This window comes from Bubalus bubalis, chromosome 3 (assembly GCF_019923935.1).
Source record: "Bubalus bubalis isolate 160015118507 breed Murrah chromosome 3, NDDB_SH_1, whole genome shotgun sequence".
NCBI lineage: Eukaryota > Metazoa > Chordata > Mammalia > Artiodactyla > Bovidae > Bubalus > Bubalus bubalis.
In genome coordinates this window covers 28,326,626-28,343,973 of record NC_059159.1, presented here as the reverse complement: position 1 = coordinate 28,343,973, position 17,348 = coordinate 28,326,626, and the positions used below count along the sequence as shown (strand labels likewise).

General features: G+C 55.7%; 1 protein-coding gene across 16 annotated transcripts in view; it reads left to right on the top strand.

Moving 5' to 3' along the window:
- Positions 1-5,344: 5,344 nt before the first annotated feature.
- PEMT (phosphatidylethanolamine N-methyltransferase) overlaps positions 5,345-17,348 on the top strand; it is a 35,689-nt gene continuing 23,685 nt past the window's right edge. Inside the window, exons 1-4 of one of the 16 annotated variants that reach the window (XM_025280429.3) lie at positions 9,824-10,499; positions 10,917-11,073; positions 11,616-11,702; positions 15,688-15,791. In XM_025280429.3, the coding sequence (XP_025136214.1) occupies positions 15,699-15,791 (93 nt within the window). In that variant the 5' untranslated portion in view covers positions 9,824-10,499; positions 10,917-11,073; positions 11,616-11,702; positions 15,688-15,698. Of the gene's footprint in view, positions 5,477-5,776; positions 5,888-5,971; positions 6,306-7,000; positions 7,631-9,822; positions 10,505-10,916; positions 11,074-11,615; positions 11,703-15,683; positions 15,792-17,348 lie in introns of those variants that run through there. The other 15 variants (XM_025280423.3, XM_025280424.3, XM_025280431.3 and 12 more) reach the window with 15 other exon arrangements.

The following is a 17,348-nucleotide window of genomic DNA, read 5'->3' as shown; positions in this document are numbered from 1 at the left end:
TTGAGTGCAGAGCTCATGTGCCTGGTCCCTGCAGGGAAGGAGGGTGCTGCTGTCAGGTCAGCTCCCAGCCTCTGAACAGCAGTGCTCTGAACCCTCACATCTCTCCAGAGGGGATGCCTGTGCCCAGAGGTCAAGCTCGAGCAATGGGCAGGGCAGCTGGACACAGGCTCGGAGGACACAGCACTGAGAAGGCACTCTGGCCCCGACACCACCAGACAAAACCCACTTGAGGGCTGGTCTACATAGCAGGACAGTGGGTGGAATGCTGACAGGGCCTCGGTGTTAGCCGTGCTCCGGATCAACCATAAACCTGATTCTGACACGACTGTATCAAGGTTTCCTAGCAGAATGTTTTTGTTCTTAGGAGATATTCAGGGAAGGGTTTAGGGGGAAGAGTCTGCTACATACGCTCAAATGGTTCATATAAAAATAACTTTATGAAGGGACTTCCCTGGTGGTCCAGAGGTTAAGATGCCATGCTTCCACGGCAGGGGGCACAGGTGTGATCCCAGGTCACAGATTCACATGCCAAGCAGCATGGCCAAAAAAAAAAAAAAAATGCTGGGGATTGATAAGGGTCAATCCAGGTGAAGGATATGGAGGTGTTTATTTCATAATTTTTGCAAATTTTTTGTGGGTTGGAAAATTTGCAAGGTAAAAACAAACTTTAATCACTTAAAAAATTACAAAGACCCAATTCATTTAATTAAAAAGTTCAAGTATTTGCTGAGATTGAAGCTCATAGGTCTTTTGGAAAGAAGGCCCAGGAGATGCGCTGGTAAATACTGCAAATTAAACACTATTCTGATCAAAAAGAAAAGCCCATGGGAAAATGGCCAGCATCACAAATAATGGGGGGGAAAAACAAGTTAAATAAGGTATAATTATTCAACTATTAAATTAACGTAAGTGTGTTTGGAATACTAAGAGTCCATGCTGACGAGTGAGCCAGGCCCAGGCCTGTGGACGCAGCTGGACTGACTACGTCCTCGTAACTCCTGGGGTCCCTTGCTAAGGAAACGGCCCTAAGCCAGACCCCACACTTCGAGCCAACCCTGCGCACAGGTCCTGCCGAGCCTTGGCTCTGACCAGGGGCTTCTAGCCCCTGCTCTGCCTCCTTCCTATGCATGTGCCCTCGGGGCAGGCGGCAGGGTCTTCAGCCTGAAGACCTGCTGGTGTGCCAGTCATCCTGAGCTCTGGGCCAGGACTGTGGGTTCCCGCACCTAATCAGCCTCTGGAGTCCTGCAGCCCTCAGAAGACCCAGTGCTCTTCCCCAGCCCCTCTCCTCGCTCCTGGAACCTGGAGTTAAACAGGAAAAGCCCCTTTTCCTAGAGTCTCCTTGCTGCCCCCTCCCCCGCCCGAATCACTCCAGGTAAAGTTCTTGTTGGTCTTTGGACACCTGGCCCAGGTAGAAGCACCTGGAACTCATCACTGGGGTTTAAGTAAAATGTTTTGGTTAGTTTCCAGATGTTGGGATGTGAAAGTCACTGAGTTGCATCCGACTCTTTGCGACCCCATGGACTGTATACTTCATGGAATTCTCCAGGCCAGAATACTGGAGTGGGCAGCTGTCCCATTCTCCAGGGGATCTTCCCAACCCAGGGATCAAACCCAGGTCTCCAGCACTGAAGAATGATTCTTTACCCACTGAGCTATCAGGGAAACTGATAGTTGTCTTCCTGTTTTCTGGCTTAATCCCACTGTTTGGGAGAATAAACCATGTGATCACAGTTCTTCCAATTCTGCTGAGATTTGCTTTATGTTCCAGTGCTTGGTCGATTTGGGGAAATACTCTGAGTGACCTTGATAAGATCACATGTTCTTCTGCTGATGGGAGGAGGCTCTGTGGGGACCAAACCCTATGGGGCTTTCCCTGACCTTTATGCTCCGTTACCAAGGTAAATATTTTAACCCCCACAAGATATTATTGTTCAGTTCAGTTCAGTTCAGTCGCTCAATCGTGTCCAACTCTTTGCGACCCCATGAATCGCAGCACGCCAGGCCTCCTTGTCCATCACCAGCTCCCAGAGTTCACCCAGACTCACGTCCATTGAGTCAGTGATGCCATCCAGCCATCTCATCCTCTGTCGTCCCCTTCTCCTCCTGCCCCCAATCCCTCCCAGCATCAGAGTCTTTTCCAATGAGTCAACTCTTCGCATGAGGTGGCCAAAATCCTGGAGTTTCAGCTTTAGCATCATTCCTTCCAAAGAAATCCCAGGGCTGATCTCCTTCAGAATGGACCGGTTGGATCTCCTTGCAGTCCAAGGGACTCTCAAGAGTCTTCTCCAACACCACAGTTCAAAAGCATCAATTCTTCGGTGCTCAGCCTTCTTCACAGTCCAACTCTCACATCCATACATGACCACAGGAAAAACCATAGCCTTGACTAGACGAACCTTTGTTGGCAAGGTAATATCTCTGCTTTTGAATATGCTATCTAGGTTGGTCATAATTTTCCTTCCAAGGAGTAAGCGACTTTTAATTTCATGGCTGCAGTCACCATCTGCAGTAATTTTGGAGCCCAAAAAAATAAAGTCTGACACTGTTTCCCCATCTATTTCCCATGAAGTGATTGTTACAAACATCTAATATCAGATTTACTTTCTCGTGCTCTTCACTCCTTCCTGCATCCCTGGGCTCCCAGCTGGGATCCTGTTCCCTCTTTTGTCTGAAAACACCTTTTCTTTGCCTCCATTTTTGAGGGATAACTTGCCTGGACTGAAATGCACCTTTGGCCATCATCATTCACTTGTGTCTTTGACGAGAGCTGACTGGTGCTGAGCATGTGCAGGTGCAGGACATGCCCTTGCTCTCCAAGAAGAGGGGGACGCATGTGCATGGAGCACAGGGAGCAAGAAGGGCTGCAGAGTGGCTGTGCCTGAGCCACACGGGACCTCGGAGTGAGGATCATGCTCTGCCCTCATTCTTACAGGAACAGTGAGGCTTTTTGGAGAAGACACAGCTTTAACTGGCCCATGATGGGGGCAGCGGCATGTGTGAAAAGGAAGCAAGAAGAGGGCAGAAACAAGATGGGTTTGAGCACTGAGTGTCTGAACCAGTGCTGGCTCCAGCAGGGGGTCCCAGACTGGGCTTCCTGTGTCACCTGCTCTAGGCTGGCAGGTTCCAAGCCCGCCATTCACTCAGCTGTGTGATCATGGCACTTCCCACGTGAGTCCACTTCCCCTCCCTCTCTCTTCCCCTCCCTCCCACTTCCCCTCCCTCCTATTCTGCAGCTCAGAGAAAACTGGGCTCTGGGCACTGGGCTCTGGGCCTGCAGCTCTGCAAGAGCTCAGACTTCTTAGCTCTGGTCTTTACAGTTAGATTTCTTCTTCTGAGAGTCAGAGAAGGTTGATCAGTCACTTGCTGGAGGCCACCCAGACAGGATCCTTCACCCTCCCCATTCCACAGATGGGGTCTGTGAGGCCCAGGGAGATTGTTTCCAAGGATGCTCCAGACTTGGGAGTGGCTGAATGATTCATTCACTCATTGTTTACTGAGTGCCTGCTTCATGCGTGGAACTAGGAAAGAGCCAGGTGCCAGGGAGAGTTGTGTAGGAACAGACAAAACCCTGCCCTCTGGAAGGTCATCTTCTCCTGGGGAGTGGGGAGGGGGGACTGACACTATACAGAATAAATAAGTAAACTAAGTCCAACTCTTTGCGACCCCATGGACTGCAGTGCCCTAGGCTTCCTGTCCTCCACTATCTCTTGGAGTTTGCTCAAACTAATGTCCATTGGGCTTCCCTGGTGGCTCAGACAGTAAAGAATCCACATGCAATGTGGGAGATCTGAGTTCGATCCCTGGGTTGGGAAGATCCCCTGGAGGAGGACGTGGCAACCCACTCCAGTATTCCTGCCTGGAGAATCCCCATGGACAGAGGAGCCTGGTGGGCTGCAGTCCATGGTGTCAACAAAGAGTTGGACACGACTGAACCGTTAAGCACAACATGCATTAAATTGGTGATGCCATTCAACCATCTCATCCTCTGTCGTCCCCTTCTCCTCTTGCTCTCAATCAGACTGATTCCATGAACAGAATGGAGACTCAAGAGTAGGGAACGGTTTAGGCTTTACCCAAGGCCACACGTTAAGCAAATGTTAGCTTTAGTAATAAAAGGAGCCAGGTGCTCAGATGCAGGGCTGCTGGGGGAAGGGACAGTTGGAAGAAATGGCCATTAGCTTTGATCCTCTACCAGCAAAGGTCAAACTCCTGGCCAGAGAGGTCATCTGGAGACGTTTGCCCTGGAGCCTGTGACGGTAGCTGCTCATGATAAACGGCTCTGGATATGTGGAGAGGTATCTAGGGGTAAAGAGAGATAACCCCGGGGTCGGGTGGGGGGTGGGCTGGGGGAAAAAGGAGCTATTTGTTAAAGCTCCAGAAACAGGGACTTTGGGTCGGAATCTGGAACAAATATTTTGTCCACAGAGAAGCACGCTGTCTCAGAAGTGACTTCTCTGTTTGCCAGGGATGCGGGAGGAGGCATAGCCCCTGAGAGAAGTCAGCCTGGGTGGCTTCCCTGCAAGCTCAGACTGGGGCGTTTCAAAGGGCCAGGCCGGACTTCTGGCCCCAGATACCTTCAGCAGGATGTTCCTGACCTGAACAGTTACGATCCACCGACCACGCTGGAAGCTGAGTCTGGTTTCTGAGTTTTGGAGTGCTCCTTTCTACGAGGGGTGGAGGAGTGGATTCAGCTGGTTGCATCAGCTGTGCTGTGATCTCTGATATTTTCTTTGTTCCCACATAAACCAAGCACACAAAAACTAATTTTCCTGGCTTAATGAAAGAACAAGGTGGGGGCGGGGGAGGAATGGCCAGTTGGGGAGAAAACTGGGGCTCGGGTGAAATGGACTGTGGTGGGTAGGGAGTGCCCCCCTGGGGGCCCTCCCCCTTGGTGAGCTCCCCAGAATCGGCTCTGGTTCTGGCAGGCCCTGCCTGGACACCCTGCACGAGGTGGTCAGTGGACAAACCAGCCCTTCAGCACCTGCTGTGCACCCAGCCCAGCGGTGGCCAGTGGTTCTCAAGCACTTTCCAGGAGTCAGGTGCTGTGCTGTGGGTTTTGCCAACAGGTACCTCACTTGTGCTTCTGAGGAACTGACAGCTGCCCACAACCACGGAGCTGGTGTGTGCACCAATGCCAGCGTCCTTCCTGTATCATGGTGGGCCTGCCTCTGCCCCATCCCAGGGGTGTTGTGGAGGTTGTACATGATTGGGCACACGGTGGCAGCTCACAAATGCCCCGGGCTGGCAGGTGCGGGGTGGAGGGGAAGCAAGGGAGAGAGGCGTGGGCTGGAATCAGATGGCTTGCCAGGCTCCCAGGTATGTGGCAACTAGCTACAAAGAGGGCTCTCTTGGGACCCAACCAGCCAGTAACCCACCTACTTTCCAAAGCCTGTTCCCTCCCACTGTCTCCCCCACCACTACTCCAGCCTTTCCAGGATTTCTGAAGGACCCCTCCTGTCTCCTAGCACCTGCACAGGTGAGTCCCTTTCTACCCCCCAAATCTGCATGTCTGGCACCTTCTCCAGCGCTATGGCCTCCCTCGGGTCCTTCCCTGAGCATTCCAGGGCAGTGCCCCCTCACCTCCCCGTTTTGCATCCCAGCTTGCAACCATTCATTGCTGCTCGGCTCTCATACCCCAGGGGACAGTGAGGGCAGCCCCGGTGAGTGCTCGAGGGCCACTGGAGGAGGGTCGCCGACTGGAAACGGGAGGTGAGGGGCGTTCCCACCCTTCAACACTCCCCCTCGCGCCACAGTCGGCCCCCGGGAGGGACTAGGGGCTGAGTTGGCCAAAGTCCAGCTCCTCAGGGGCTAAGCAGCACGCTACTTAAACTTACGACCCGCCGCTGGCGGCCTCCAGCCAGACGACGGCCAAGAACAGGAACGCCAGGTCAGTTGGCTGACCGAGTGGGTAGCCAGGGGCTGGGGGTCGGGGATCGGCAAGCAAGGTCCCCGCGGCTGCGTGGCAGCCTCGGGACCGGCCAGCGCCGCCGCGCACGGCCCTGGGACTTGTAGTTCTCGGCTCCGCGAGAGGCTAGCGCGAGCCTGGGAGCTCGGCGCTGCGCGGGGACAGGGACTACATTTCCCAGAAGGCCGGGGAAGCAGGGTCACGGCGAAAGGACCCCGGCCGGCGGCGCTTCTCGGGCCCGATGGGGCCGGTTCTGGGTGTCGGGGGCTTCCTCGAGGCCCGAGCGCGATCCCTGCAAGGCAACCCGCGGCCAACGAGTCCGGGCCGGGCGGGGCCCGTGCGCAGCTCGGTGGCTGCTCCGGACTGCTGCGGAGGCCTCGGCAACCTAGACTTCAGGAAGGTACCCGGCGCCGGGCGGGAGGGGTGTCGCGGGCGGGGCCTCTTCCTACGCCGGGGGGCGGGACCGCCGTTACCAGGCAACGGGGGCGGGGCGCCGGGGCCATCTCTAGGGCCCCGCGCCTGGGCGCGTACACCTGTGTACCCCCGGGGATCTCGAGGCTCCGGGAGGGCTGCGCCCTGAGCGGAGGCCGGAGGACTGGCCTCCTCCCCGGTGGACTAGCGGGGAGTTCGGGGCCTGCCGAGCCCCGCGCGGGCCGGGCCGGGATGGACTGGACGGACCCGGTGCTGGAGACCCTCCGGCCCCCGGCCCATTCCCTCGGAGCCGCCTCTGAGACAAGACATACACGTTTCCGGAATCTGCCACTCCTGGTGGAGCCCCAAATAGGTCTCTGCTCGAGGCCACCATTTGTGGTCCATTCGTTGGTACCGCTGGTCTTGATCGAGAGCAGGTGTCCATCGAAGAAAAACGCACAACCTGAGGATTGCGAGTTACGTTCTGTCGAGGGTCTTCCTGCGGACTGGAGCCCGGGAAAGAGCCTCTTAGTAGCTCTGAGAGACTGTTCCAGAGAGGTTAGGGAGGAACCAGGATATATAGAAGTTTTTGCTGGAAAAACAAAACCCCAAAACATGTCGTGGAACATCAAAAGATTACTGGTAATCATGCGCGGACACACACAAAAGAAACAGACATCTCTTTCATGATTTTAGCGCATTTCTGAATCTGGGACGATGCAAGAGTCTGGGGTCCTTGAAATTATTCCTTAGATCTCATCCTGTCTGGGGCCAATCTCCTGTTTTTCTCCATCCTAAACCCCCTCAGGGCGCACCTGGGTTGGCAGCAGTGGCCAATGGCCTGATGGGGGCAACTCTTGTTGCTTACTGGAATGGCAGGTGACATTCTTTGTCGGCTCTCACTGACTTTTCACTCTAGTGAGCCTGGAAACCTAAAATTCTCTCATGGAGATAAAATTGGACCATGTTTTAGAGACTGGCTGGTGGGGAGGAGGACTGCGATCCCGAGATAGCTCATCCCCTACCTAAGAAGGTGACCTCTGATCTGAGCTCTGACAGATAAGCCAGGGGGTCAGGTGCTCTGGTGGAGGGCTGGCAGAGCCAAGGCCATGAGGAGGTGGATTTGTTCCGGAACAAAGAGAAGCCTCACGTCTGTCCCCAGGAAGTGCCGGACAGCCCAAGGGGATGGGAGGAAAGCAGAGGAGGGGAGGAAGACTTATTATTTCAGAGAACTTTCCGTGAAGTGCTGGGTCACTCTGTGTGCCTTGGGCGGTTCAGAGCGAGCTCTCCGGTGTAATGGGCACCCAGATCCAGGTGAATGTTACCAGCTGCCTTGGGAGGACGAATGTTCCTGATGGCGTTAGAGGTCTTGAAAGCCATGAGGTCCATGGCGTGCCGTGCTTTCTATCCTAGCAGATCTCAGATGAGAAGGGCAGAGATCTTGGAATGCCAGAGGGGACCCTCGGGATTGCCCAGCCTGGGGTGGCTGCTTCACGGATGAGAACTCCAGGTGGAAGGATGGGCACTGTTGACTAGAGGTGGGGAGACCTTCAGGGCTTTGGGCAGTGGAGCCCCTGCAAGGTTAAGGTCTGAGCAAGGCCTGGCAGCGGGAGAGGGGGAGACTTCCTGGGTGTGTGCAGGCAGGTCTCTTCTGCTATTTCTCCCTTCCCTCTGGGGCTGTGCAGTGGGACTGATCTGGGAGCTTTCGGGAGATGGGTCAGGGTGACCCTCACTGGCTAACATTCCGTTTTCCACCGCTGCCCATGGTACAGTTAAGCTTCCTGTTGCCAACAACATTCCACGTTGTCTATTTGTGCCGCTTGGCAGCCCTCCTCCCTCCTCTGTCAGAATCTCTGGTTTGGAGAGATATTGTCCCCAGGATGGTTTCTTTGCATCCGACACAGCTGAGCTGCAGGCTGGCAGCGAGCTGACCCAGCCCCATCCGATGGCCGGGGCGGGGGTGGTGGTGGGGGTAACACGGTCATGGTGAAAATCCAAACTCCTCTAGTAGCCACAGTTTAACAACTAAGAAAAAATCAGTGAAGTTACTCTTAATAGTATATTTGACCCAATACATAAAAAAATGTCATTCTGTCATGCACCACCACACGATCCCAGCAGCCACACACCTGCTGATGTAGGCGCAGTGCCCTTGACCAGTAGCTCCTGGGCCTGCTCCAGTGGGTTCGGAATCAGGACTTTGTTTTTAGCTTAGAAAGTAGCCCCCCACCACCGCTGCCCCCTGGGCTGAGGACTGTCCCTGCTGCAGCCTCATTGACCAAGGCCCTCTCTACCCTGAACTTGGCTCGGCTCCTCCTTGGCTCAGCAGCCGCGTGAAGCCTGCTGACTGGTGGGAGATGGAGCCAGACAGAAGGGCTCCGATGGTGCCTCATGGTGCCAGCTTCTTGGAGAGCTTGGGCTGCCAGGGCACAGTCAGGGACTCCGCTCATGCCCATTTCCAGATGGTTCCCCAGCCCTTGTCCCTTGTGAGCATGGGTGGTATAGGTGTCCAAAGGGCCCCTTCAGTTACCTGCTTTGTAAGATGAGAGCTCTGTCAGCTGTGAAGTTCAGGTGACCACACTGAGGGTGGGTGGTCTTCAGAAGGCAAGGTTCAGGCTGCGTCCAGGCCATGCTTGGGGGCCGGGCCCCTTGGGCTGCACAGTCCCTGTATGTGACTGCTCTGTGACCATTTGGGAGGCAAATCCCAGGGGTGCAGGGCATGTCGGAGCTGCCTTCCAGGGTGAGATGTTTGCCTACTACACAGAGTTGTTTTTCAAATTCTCTTGGTGTTATCACATTGGTCAGAATAAACATCAGGCCATTTCTTTGGACAACTTATTCTGTTTATTCTGTGAAGTTCTCAGGGACGTAATTTTTGTCTTCAGTGTCTTGGGGTGAGAGTCCAGACCTTTGGCAAGTCATGTCAATGTACAGAGCATTGGTTTCTCCTGCCTCTGTTGAGATGGCCGTATGGCTTTTCCTCTTCTGTCTGTCTGTGTGGACGTTGGTTGCCGCACCAGCCCCCCATTCCTGGCGTGACCCCCAACTTGGTCCTGATCTGTTCTCTTTGTATACATTACAGGCTTTGAGTTTCCATCATTTTGTTCAGGGTTTTGGAGGGCTGTGTTCATGAGGAGTATGGTTTGTAGTTTTCTTGTAGTGTCTTTGTCCGGTTATACCGTTAAAGGAATGCAAGCCTCTTAGTGGGAGCTGGGAAGTGTTCTGGGAGAGACTGTGCGGAACTGTGGTTCTTTGTTCCTTAAATGTTTGGTAGAATTCATCACTTTGCCGATAAACGTCTGTCTAGTCAAAGCTATGTTTTTTCCAGTAGTCATGTACGGATGTGAGAGTTGGACCATAAAGAAAGCTGAGTGCTAAAGTATTGATGCTTTTGAACTGTGGTGTTGGAGAAGACTCTTGAGAGTCCCTTGGACTGCAAGGAGATCAAACCAGTCAATCGTAAAGGAAATCAGTCCTGAATATTTGTTGGAAGGACTGATGCTGAAGCTGAAACTCCAATACTTTGGCCACCTGATGCGAAGAACTGACTCATTAGAAAAGACAGGTTGCACCTGTTTCCCCCGCTTATCCCCCCCCCCAGGGGAGGTGGTCACAGAGGCCCCCTCTGGTCCTTCTGGAGGGTGGGAGGGAGCCCCCAGCCGGGATTGTCTGCTGCCTGGAGACCTTCTGTGCCTGGTGCCCCGATCGAGGTCATGGCTGCTTTTGTACAGAACTTTGTGACCCTCCTTTGTGCGTCTGTGCTAGTGCGGGGCTCACAGCACTGGTTTCCTGGTAAATGTCTCCTGACTTGCTGGGAGGCCCTGAGATGGAGGGTCCTGCTGGAGGCCGACACACTGTCTCCAGCCTGTCCCCTGCCCTCTGTGCTGAGCGGTATGTCGGTCCTACCTGCGGTCGATGTGACTTTGACTCCTGGGCCCCTGCTGTTTGTTTGGATGTCACAATGTGACCCGGGTGCTGTTGACCCGCCACGTCTGCGTACCCCTTGCATGGCAAGCGGTATGGTCCAGCCTCTGAGCCCCTCACAGAGTGCTGCCTGGGTGCGGTAGGCGGAGCATCTCCTCTGCATTCCAGCGCTGGGACCCTGCAGCCCGTGACCTTGGAACCGCAGGAGCTGCATCATTAGAATTACCAAGAGCAGAGGGCCAGGACTTCCACGGCTTTAGTAAGGTGGGGGGACCCTTCCCATAGCTGAGGTGGCCCAGGGTGGGGTGCAGGGTTCTGGGGGCGGCACTGGGGACCCACCTGCTCTGCTCCTGTCTGACGGGGTTTTGGAGGGAGGGCCTCCTTGGGTCACGGAGATGACAGCAGCCCGAAAGGGACCTGCCGGCCTCAGAGCCTGAAGCCAGGAGGGGCCCCTCTGCTGCCACCTGGCTTGTTCGTCATTCTCTGCTCCGCACGCCCCTCTCTGGGCAACGCAAATCCCCCTTCAAGGTGACCAGATGCTTCCCGGGTGACGAGGGCCCTGGGACCTGGGTAGGGACCACGGTCCTAACGGGGGGTTGGGGGGGACCTGGCTGGATGTCGGCTTCTGGTGGCCTCAGCCAGTGTCTTTCTTCTGCTCACTTGTCTGGCCCCCTAGGGAATGTTCAGGACTTATCTTTGCCCCAGTGCCTGAACCTGGAATCTGGAATCTGGAATCTGGAAGGGTTGGTTGACCTGGCCTCTGCGAGCCCCTGGCTTGCTTGTCTCCGAGCAGGCATGACAACAGGGCTGGTGCTGCTGAGTGACTGCCCGAGGTGAGGCGTGAGCACTTACGCATCAGTAGATGCATGTTGGTCTTGCTGCAGGGGCTTAGCTGGCAGAGTCCCCCCAGAGTGGTGCCTCCTGGGGGTGCTCCATGTCTGCTGAATGTAAATACCTGAAGCCTGGCAGGAGGACCACGTCTCTCCCTGGGCCCTTTGGGGAAAGGGGGCCAGTTCCCAGTTCCCCTACTGACTTTCTTTCCTGAGGTGTAATTCATGTAGTGATGTCTGCCCAGATGGAGACTTCTCATGTACCCCTGACCACCCAGGCTCCATCCCCCCAAAAGTCCCCTCTGCACCCTCCAGGCAGCCACTGGACCGTATGCCGGCTTCCTCCAGCTCACTAGCCAGAGCCTGGGTGACCTCGAGCCCCTGGCTACCACCTGCACCTGCTCCCCACGTGGGCAGGCCTCACGCCTGACCCTTTGCCCTCTCTCCTTCTGGCCCTGCCAGCCCAGGGTCACTTGTGGGTCAGGAGGCACAGCTTGAGGACACAGGGCTTCTGTGGGACTGTGGGGTTTCCTGTCCTTGCACAGGTGTCTGCTGGCTGGTAGTGAAAAGTGACGGGGGCTGAGGCTGTGTGAGCGGCAGGGCCTGGAGGATCTGACCCGCCGGCAACCTCTGTGAGTTTCCCCATAAAATGTGATGGGTGTCAGGGCGGACACATTGAGTCCCAGGGTTGCTGGCACGGCTGCAGGGAAGGGTTTTTGACTCCCCTCTGCTGAGTGGGGCCACCTGCGGGCCCTGGCAGTTGGGGACATTGGTCTCCCTATGGACACGGTCGCCAGGCTGGAGGCTCCGGATTCTTCCGGTTGAGAGGAACTCCTTAAAACGGCATCTGCTGACAGTGACACCCTTGTCTGCAGAAATGCCACAGAAGCTCCCATGGGAGTTGTCGCTGTCATAAACATGTTGAGAAGCATGTTTTCTCTTCTGGCCCTAAGCTGGACATGGTGATTCAGAGGGCAGGCCAGCTGGGGGCCATTAGCGGGAAGTATGGTTCACGGAGTTGATGAAGGTGATCGAATATGGCTCAGGTCAGAGCTCAGACTCCCAGTACGTCCCTGGGCTCTTCATGCACATGGCTGGTCCCCCCCCACCCCGAGCTCCGCCCCCCTGGGGACGGGAGACTGACCCGCCTTGAGTGGGTTCCACCCCTGGGTTTCTAAGGAACTGAGGACTGCACCTGCACCCCCGGTCAAGGCTTGAGAACATCGCTTGATTTCTCAGCTTAAGAGTCGCCAGAAAAACACATACTTAGGAAGCACAGCTTCTGGGCAGCTGGTGAATCTCTGGCCTCAGAGGCAGAGAGGTCTGCAGGCTCAGGGCGGCTCCCTGCAGGGCCCACTCACACTACCTGGGCTGCTTCCTGTCTCGCTCTGAAGTCAGAGGGAGGGGGTTGAAGTCCCTGGAGCACAGGTGGCCGAGATGTCCCCTTACCACCGTGTGTTTTACTGATGAAGAAACAAGGGCCACCATTCACCCAACAAACACTCTGTGCCAGGCAGATGATACAGAGATGGGGAAGAAATGGCCCCTCATCCGGAGGAACCATCACCAAACAGGGACAGATGGCTACACACAGAAGACACGGGAGGGGGCCATGGGCGAGGCTACCGGACATGCTCTCACCGGGTCTTGAGGGATGAATAGGCGTTTGAGGGACAGAGGGTATTTCAGAAGGCATTTGAAAGGGTTCAGAACACACTGTTTGTGGGTGGGGGTGGCAGGAGGAATGGCAGGTAAGACTGGTGGAGGGGAATCCATCAGAGATGTTGGGCTGGGTGGGGAGGCATGGGTGCTGGTGTGGCAGGAAGTGAGGCTTGGGAGCCAGCCCCTTCCTGGGGGCACTGGGACACTTGGCAGAGTTTTGAGCAGGGGGATGATGGGGGCACCACCAGAGTAGACTTGCTGTGAGAGGAGGGAGCTGGCAGTGAGGCAGGGTGAGCAGGAGGAGCACTGGGGCCAGTGAGGCCTCCCAGCTGTGAGTGTCTGCTTTCATGGAGGGGGCTGGTGCTGGACCTCAGCCTGCTCCGTCGGCGGCGGCTGAGCAGGACCCAAGCAGGACTCTGGTCCATTCCGCCCACCTGCCCACAGACAGCATTTCAGTGGGCGGAGCCTCACAGTCAGCCGTGCTTAAGAAACGTCCTCTGATTCAGCCACTCCTCAAAGCTTTGGGGCTGGTGGGGTCTCCCTCAGGCTGCAGCCTGTCCTTCCTAGGGGCTTCCACACCTTGGCAGGTGCCACCTGGCTGCGGGGGGGAGCTAGTCGAAAGGGTGGCAGCATACAGGGTGCCCCGCTGTGGCCCATCGAGGCAGGGCCCTGTGTCCAGCCTTGCTCCCCATGGTTGCTGAGGGGGCTTGGCCATCCTCTGTATCCTGCACCTGTGCTTCCGTGGCCCTGGCCTGGGCCAGTGTGCCCAGCATTCCCACAACCATGCACCTCTGATTCTTGGCTCAGCTTTTCTTCTGTCTTGGGCAGTCAACTGAGTCTGGCTTTTTCCCTGGGCCCTGCCAACTGACAGGCAGAGGAGGCCAAGTGGGAGGGACATGCCAGCATCTGAGCTCCGAGATGTTCCTGAATCTTTCACAGCCATGCTCATCAGCATGGCAGGCTGAACCAAGCTAGGAGTAGTCACCTGTGGAGTGTCTGCAGGGCTGGGTGGCCTGAGACAAACACTTTCCGAAAGAATGAACTGTGTCTCCAAGAGAAATGAAGTGCAAACACCATTGCAGGTGATATTATGGGAAAGACCAGAACCCCCATGGTCCTGATTTTCTTCCCAGCTGAGGCTTATTTTTATTGTGACTTGCATGTGGACTAAAGAGCCTCTTGATAAGAGTGAAAGAGGAGAGGGGAAAAGTTGGCTTAAAACTCAACATTCAAAAAACTAAGATCATGGCATCCGGTCCCATCACTTCATGGCAAATAGATGGTGGAACAATGGAAACAGTGAGAGACTTTATTTTCTTGGGTTCCAAAATCGCTGCAGATGGTGACTGCAGCCATGATATTAAAAGATACTTGTTCCCTGGAAGAAAAGCTATGACCAACCTAGACAGCATATTAAAAAGCACAGACATTACTTTGCCAACAAAGGTCCGTCTAGTCAAGGCTATGGTTTTTCCAGTAGTCATGTACAGACTGAGAGTTCGACTATAAAGAAAGCTGAGCACCAAAGAATTGATGCTTTTGAACTGTGGTGTTGGAGAAGACTCTTGAGAATCCCTTGGACTGCAAGGAGATCCAACCAGTCCATCCTAAAGGAAATTAGTCCTGAATATTCATTGCAAGGACTGATGCTGAAGCTGAAACTCCAATACTTTGGCCACCTGATGTGAAGAACCGACTCATTGAAAAAGACCTTGATGCTGGGAAAGATTGAAGACGGGAAGAGAAGGGGACAACAGAGGATGAGATGGTTGGATGGCATCACTGACGTGATGGACATGAGTTTGAGTAAGCTCCAGGAGTTGGTGATGGACAGGGAAGTCTGGTGTGCTGCAGTCCATGGGGTCACAAAGAGTCAGACATGACTGAGTGACTGAACTGAACTGAACTGCATGTGGAGAGGTACCATGGATCTCTAAAAACAAAAAACAGAGAGTGATGCAGTGACTTAGCACTCAGAATGTCAGTGGTGTCTCATCATTTTTAAAGAAAAAGCTCAGTGCTGGAAGCATCTGGCTATCTCCCCCTTGTCCCCAGAGGCCAGTGGGGGACCAGATCTCAGTTCTGTCCCCAGGGATGTCTGGGCCGTGCCTGGAGCCGTTTTTGGTTGTCATAGCCACAGAGAGCTACCAGCATGGAGTGGGTGGGGGCCACAAAGAGTGAGTGGCCAGAGGGTGGACAGCGAGAAGGTGGGGGAGACCCGGCCCAGGCACAGGAGGGGTGCTCAGCTATATGGTGGTAGTTCCTGAAAATGCACAAGGGCTCTGGGGCGCTGCAGCTTCCTTGTCCATTTGACGTGTATTTGAAAACAAGGCAAGTTGGCACAGACCTGGTCTGTTTAAATTCTCTAATTGCTTTGGGGTGGTGCATCTGGTTTTCCCAAGCTCCTGTGATGCACACATGTTCCATGCGTGCCAATAGGAGCAGCCATGCGTGCATGTGTATGTTCCCAGGGCCAGTGCCTGGGGTTGGGGACCCCCCACCAACACTCAGGAGCGCAGTCCAGCAGGTGGGAAAAGCCACTGCTGCTCTTTTCATCTGGTTCTCAGATGCTGAGCATCCTCACACCGGTGTCAGCCCCTCAGGTTGGCTCTAAACACCTCCGCAGGGTCCTGGTTACCCTAGTGGGGTCACTGCTCCACCAGGTGCTGGATACTCACCTTCAGAGTCACCCATTTCCTCCCTGGCTTCCACTGTGGCCCAACCACCCTCCAACAGGCATAACACGGCTGGCTGGGTTTTGCTTTTTATCTTCAGATTTATGAGATTACACTGTAGTAACGTTTGCCGGACTTGGACGCACCAGAGCCTACCGGCCTGTTCCTGGAGGGTAACTTTGTTTCTGAGCTCTGGGCTTGTCTTCTCTCCGGTGTTGGCCAGGTGGGCCAGGTGGGACAGGCCCGTCTCCCACTGATGCCACTCTGTCCCTTCAGGCAGACCTCTGCATTATGACCTGGCTGCTTGGCTACGTGGACCTCTCGGAACCCCACTTTGTGGCTGCCGTCCTTGCCATTGTCTTCAATCCGCTCTTCTGGAATGTGGTAAGTGCACCCAGGGCGGACAGACAGGTGGACAGACGGACAGACTGGTGGCTCTTCCCTCCCCGTCTGTCTCTGGTCAGCGTGGGAGCATCCTCCTGCTTCCCTGCTAAGGTCGGCACCTGGGGAGGACGCCCCTCCCCTTGGGGTCCTGTCACATCTTGGCTTTAGCAGACAGCCCAGGGCTGCCCTGTGTGCCTGGCGGGGCCGCTGTTCCAGTGGGTGAGTTGGAAGGTCTTGGCTGGGGTTGGCTCCCCTCCTGCTACGTGTGCAACAAAGCCATCTTCTTGTGAATCTCCCACCCCAGCACCAGATGTGCTCTGTAGCCATGGTCACTTTTCCCAAATGTGGCTTCCCTCAGAGTGGTCTGCAGCCCCTGGGCTGACGGGCACTGGGGAGCAGGAAGGAACCCACAGCAAGTGAACCGGGTGGCAGACCCCCGCCAGGTCATCTGTGGGCATGGGGCCTTGCGGGGGCTGGGTGGGAGGTGGACGGAGGGCAGTGGGCTCTGGGCCATCCCTTTGCCAGCCCTTCTGGGAGACGCCTCTCCCTGGCAGGATGAGGGGAAGCTTTTGGGGCCTCTGGTCTGCTGTCTGCAGTAGCATCTTGGGGGTGGGGGAGAGGCCACCCCCAAGGCGCTGGCTGGCAGAGCTGTGGACGCCTTATGCTCACCTCCAGGGCGTCAGCACACGCTGTTCCAAGCTTTCTTCATCTCAGGTGGCCACTCGGTCCCCAGGGCAGAACAGGACATATTTGCATTTGGTTGACGAGTTAGGTCTTCTCTTCATCTGGTGGGAGCAGGGTGGGGGCGGGGCTGCTCATCACAAAGAGGCCACGGACAGACAGAGTGGTCTCCTTGAGGGGAGGGCCACGCCCTGGTCAACATGCCGTCCCTCCCGACAGACACACTGGTCTCCTTGAGGGGAGGGACACGCGCCCTGATCAATGTGCTGTCCCTCTGTCCTGACAGACTGGTCTCCTTGAGGGGAAGGACTTGTGTCCTTTTCCACACGCCCTGCGGTTTCCCTGACATGTGACCACAGGCTGGGTAGTCCAGAACAGCAGGGACACTCTCCCTCAGATCTAGGGGCCGAAAGCCTGAAACCAGTGAGCAGTTACACAGAAGCTGGCGTCCGGAGTTGTCCCAGAGGCAGGCAGCCAGCGGGGTCGGGGCTCCTTGGCTGGACTGAGCTTCAGGAGGAGCCAGGCAGGGGTGGGTGGGGAGGTGGACAGGCCGGCGGTCCCGAGGAAGGACCCTTAGTGCTGGCCTGCATCCTGGTTGTGTCTCAGGCAGCAGCGAGATGTGTGTGAGAGGTGCACACGTGGCTGTACACGCATGTGCACATGTGAGCACGGGGAGCTGGGCTGGGCGTAGACAGGCTGTCTGACACCCTTGCTCCCGTCTGGCTCAGAGTCTCACTCCGAGGGCACAGCTGTGCACGAACTTGGCTCCACAGCGAGCTGGATTTTTGCAGAGCTACGGGGTGTCTGGCCTCGGCTCCCAGTGAGGACGGTCAGCCCAGTGTCACCAGGACCCACGCTCGCTCCTCTGGCCTGGAT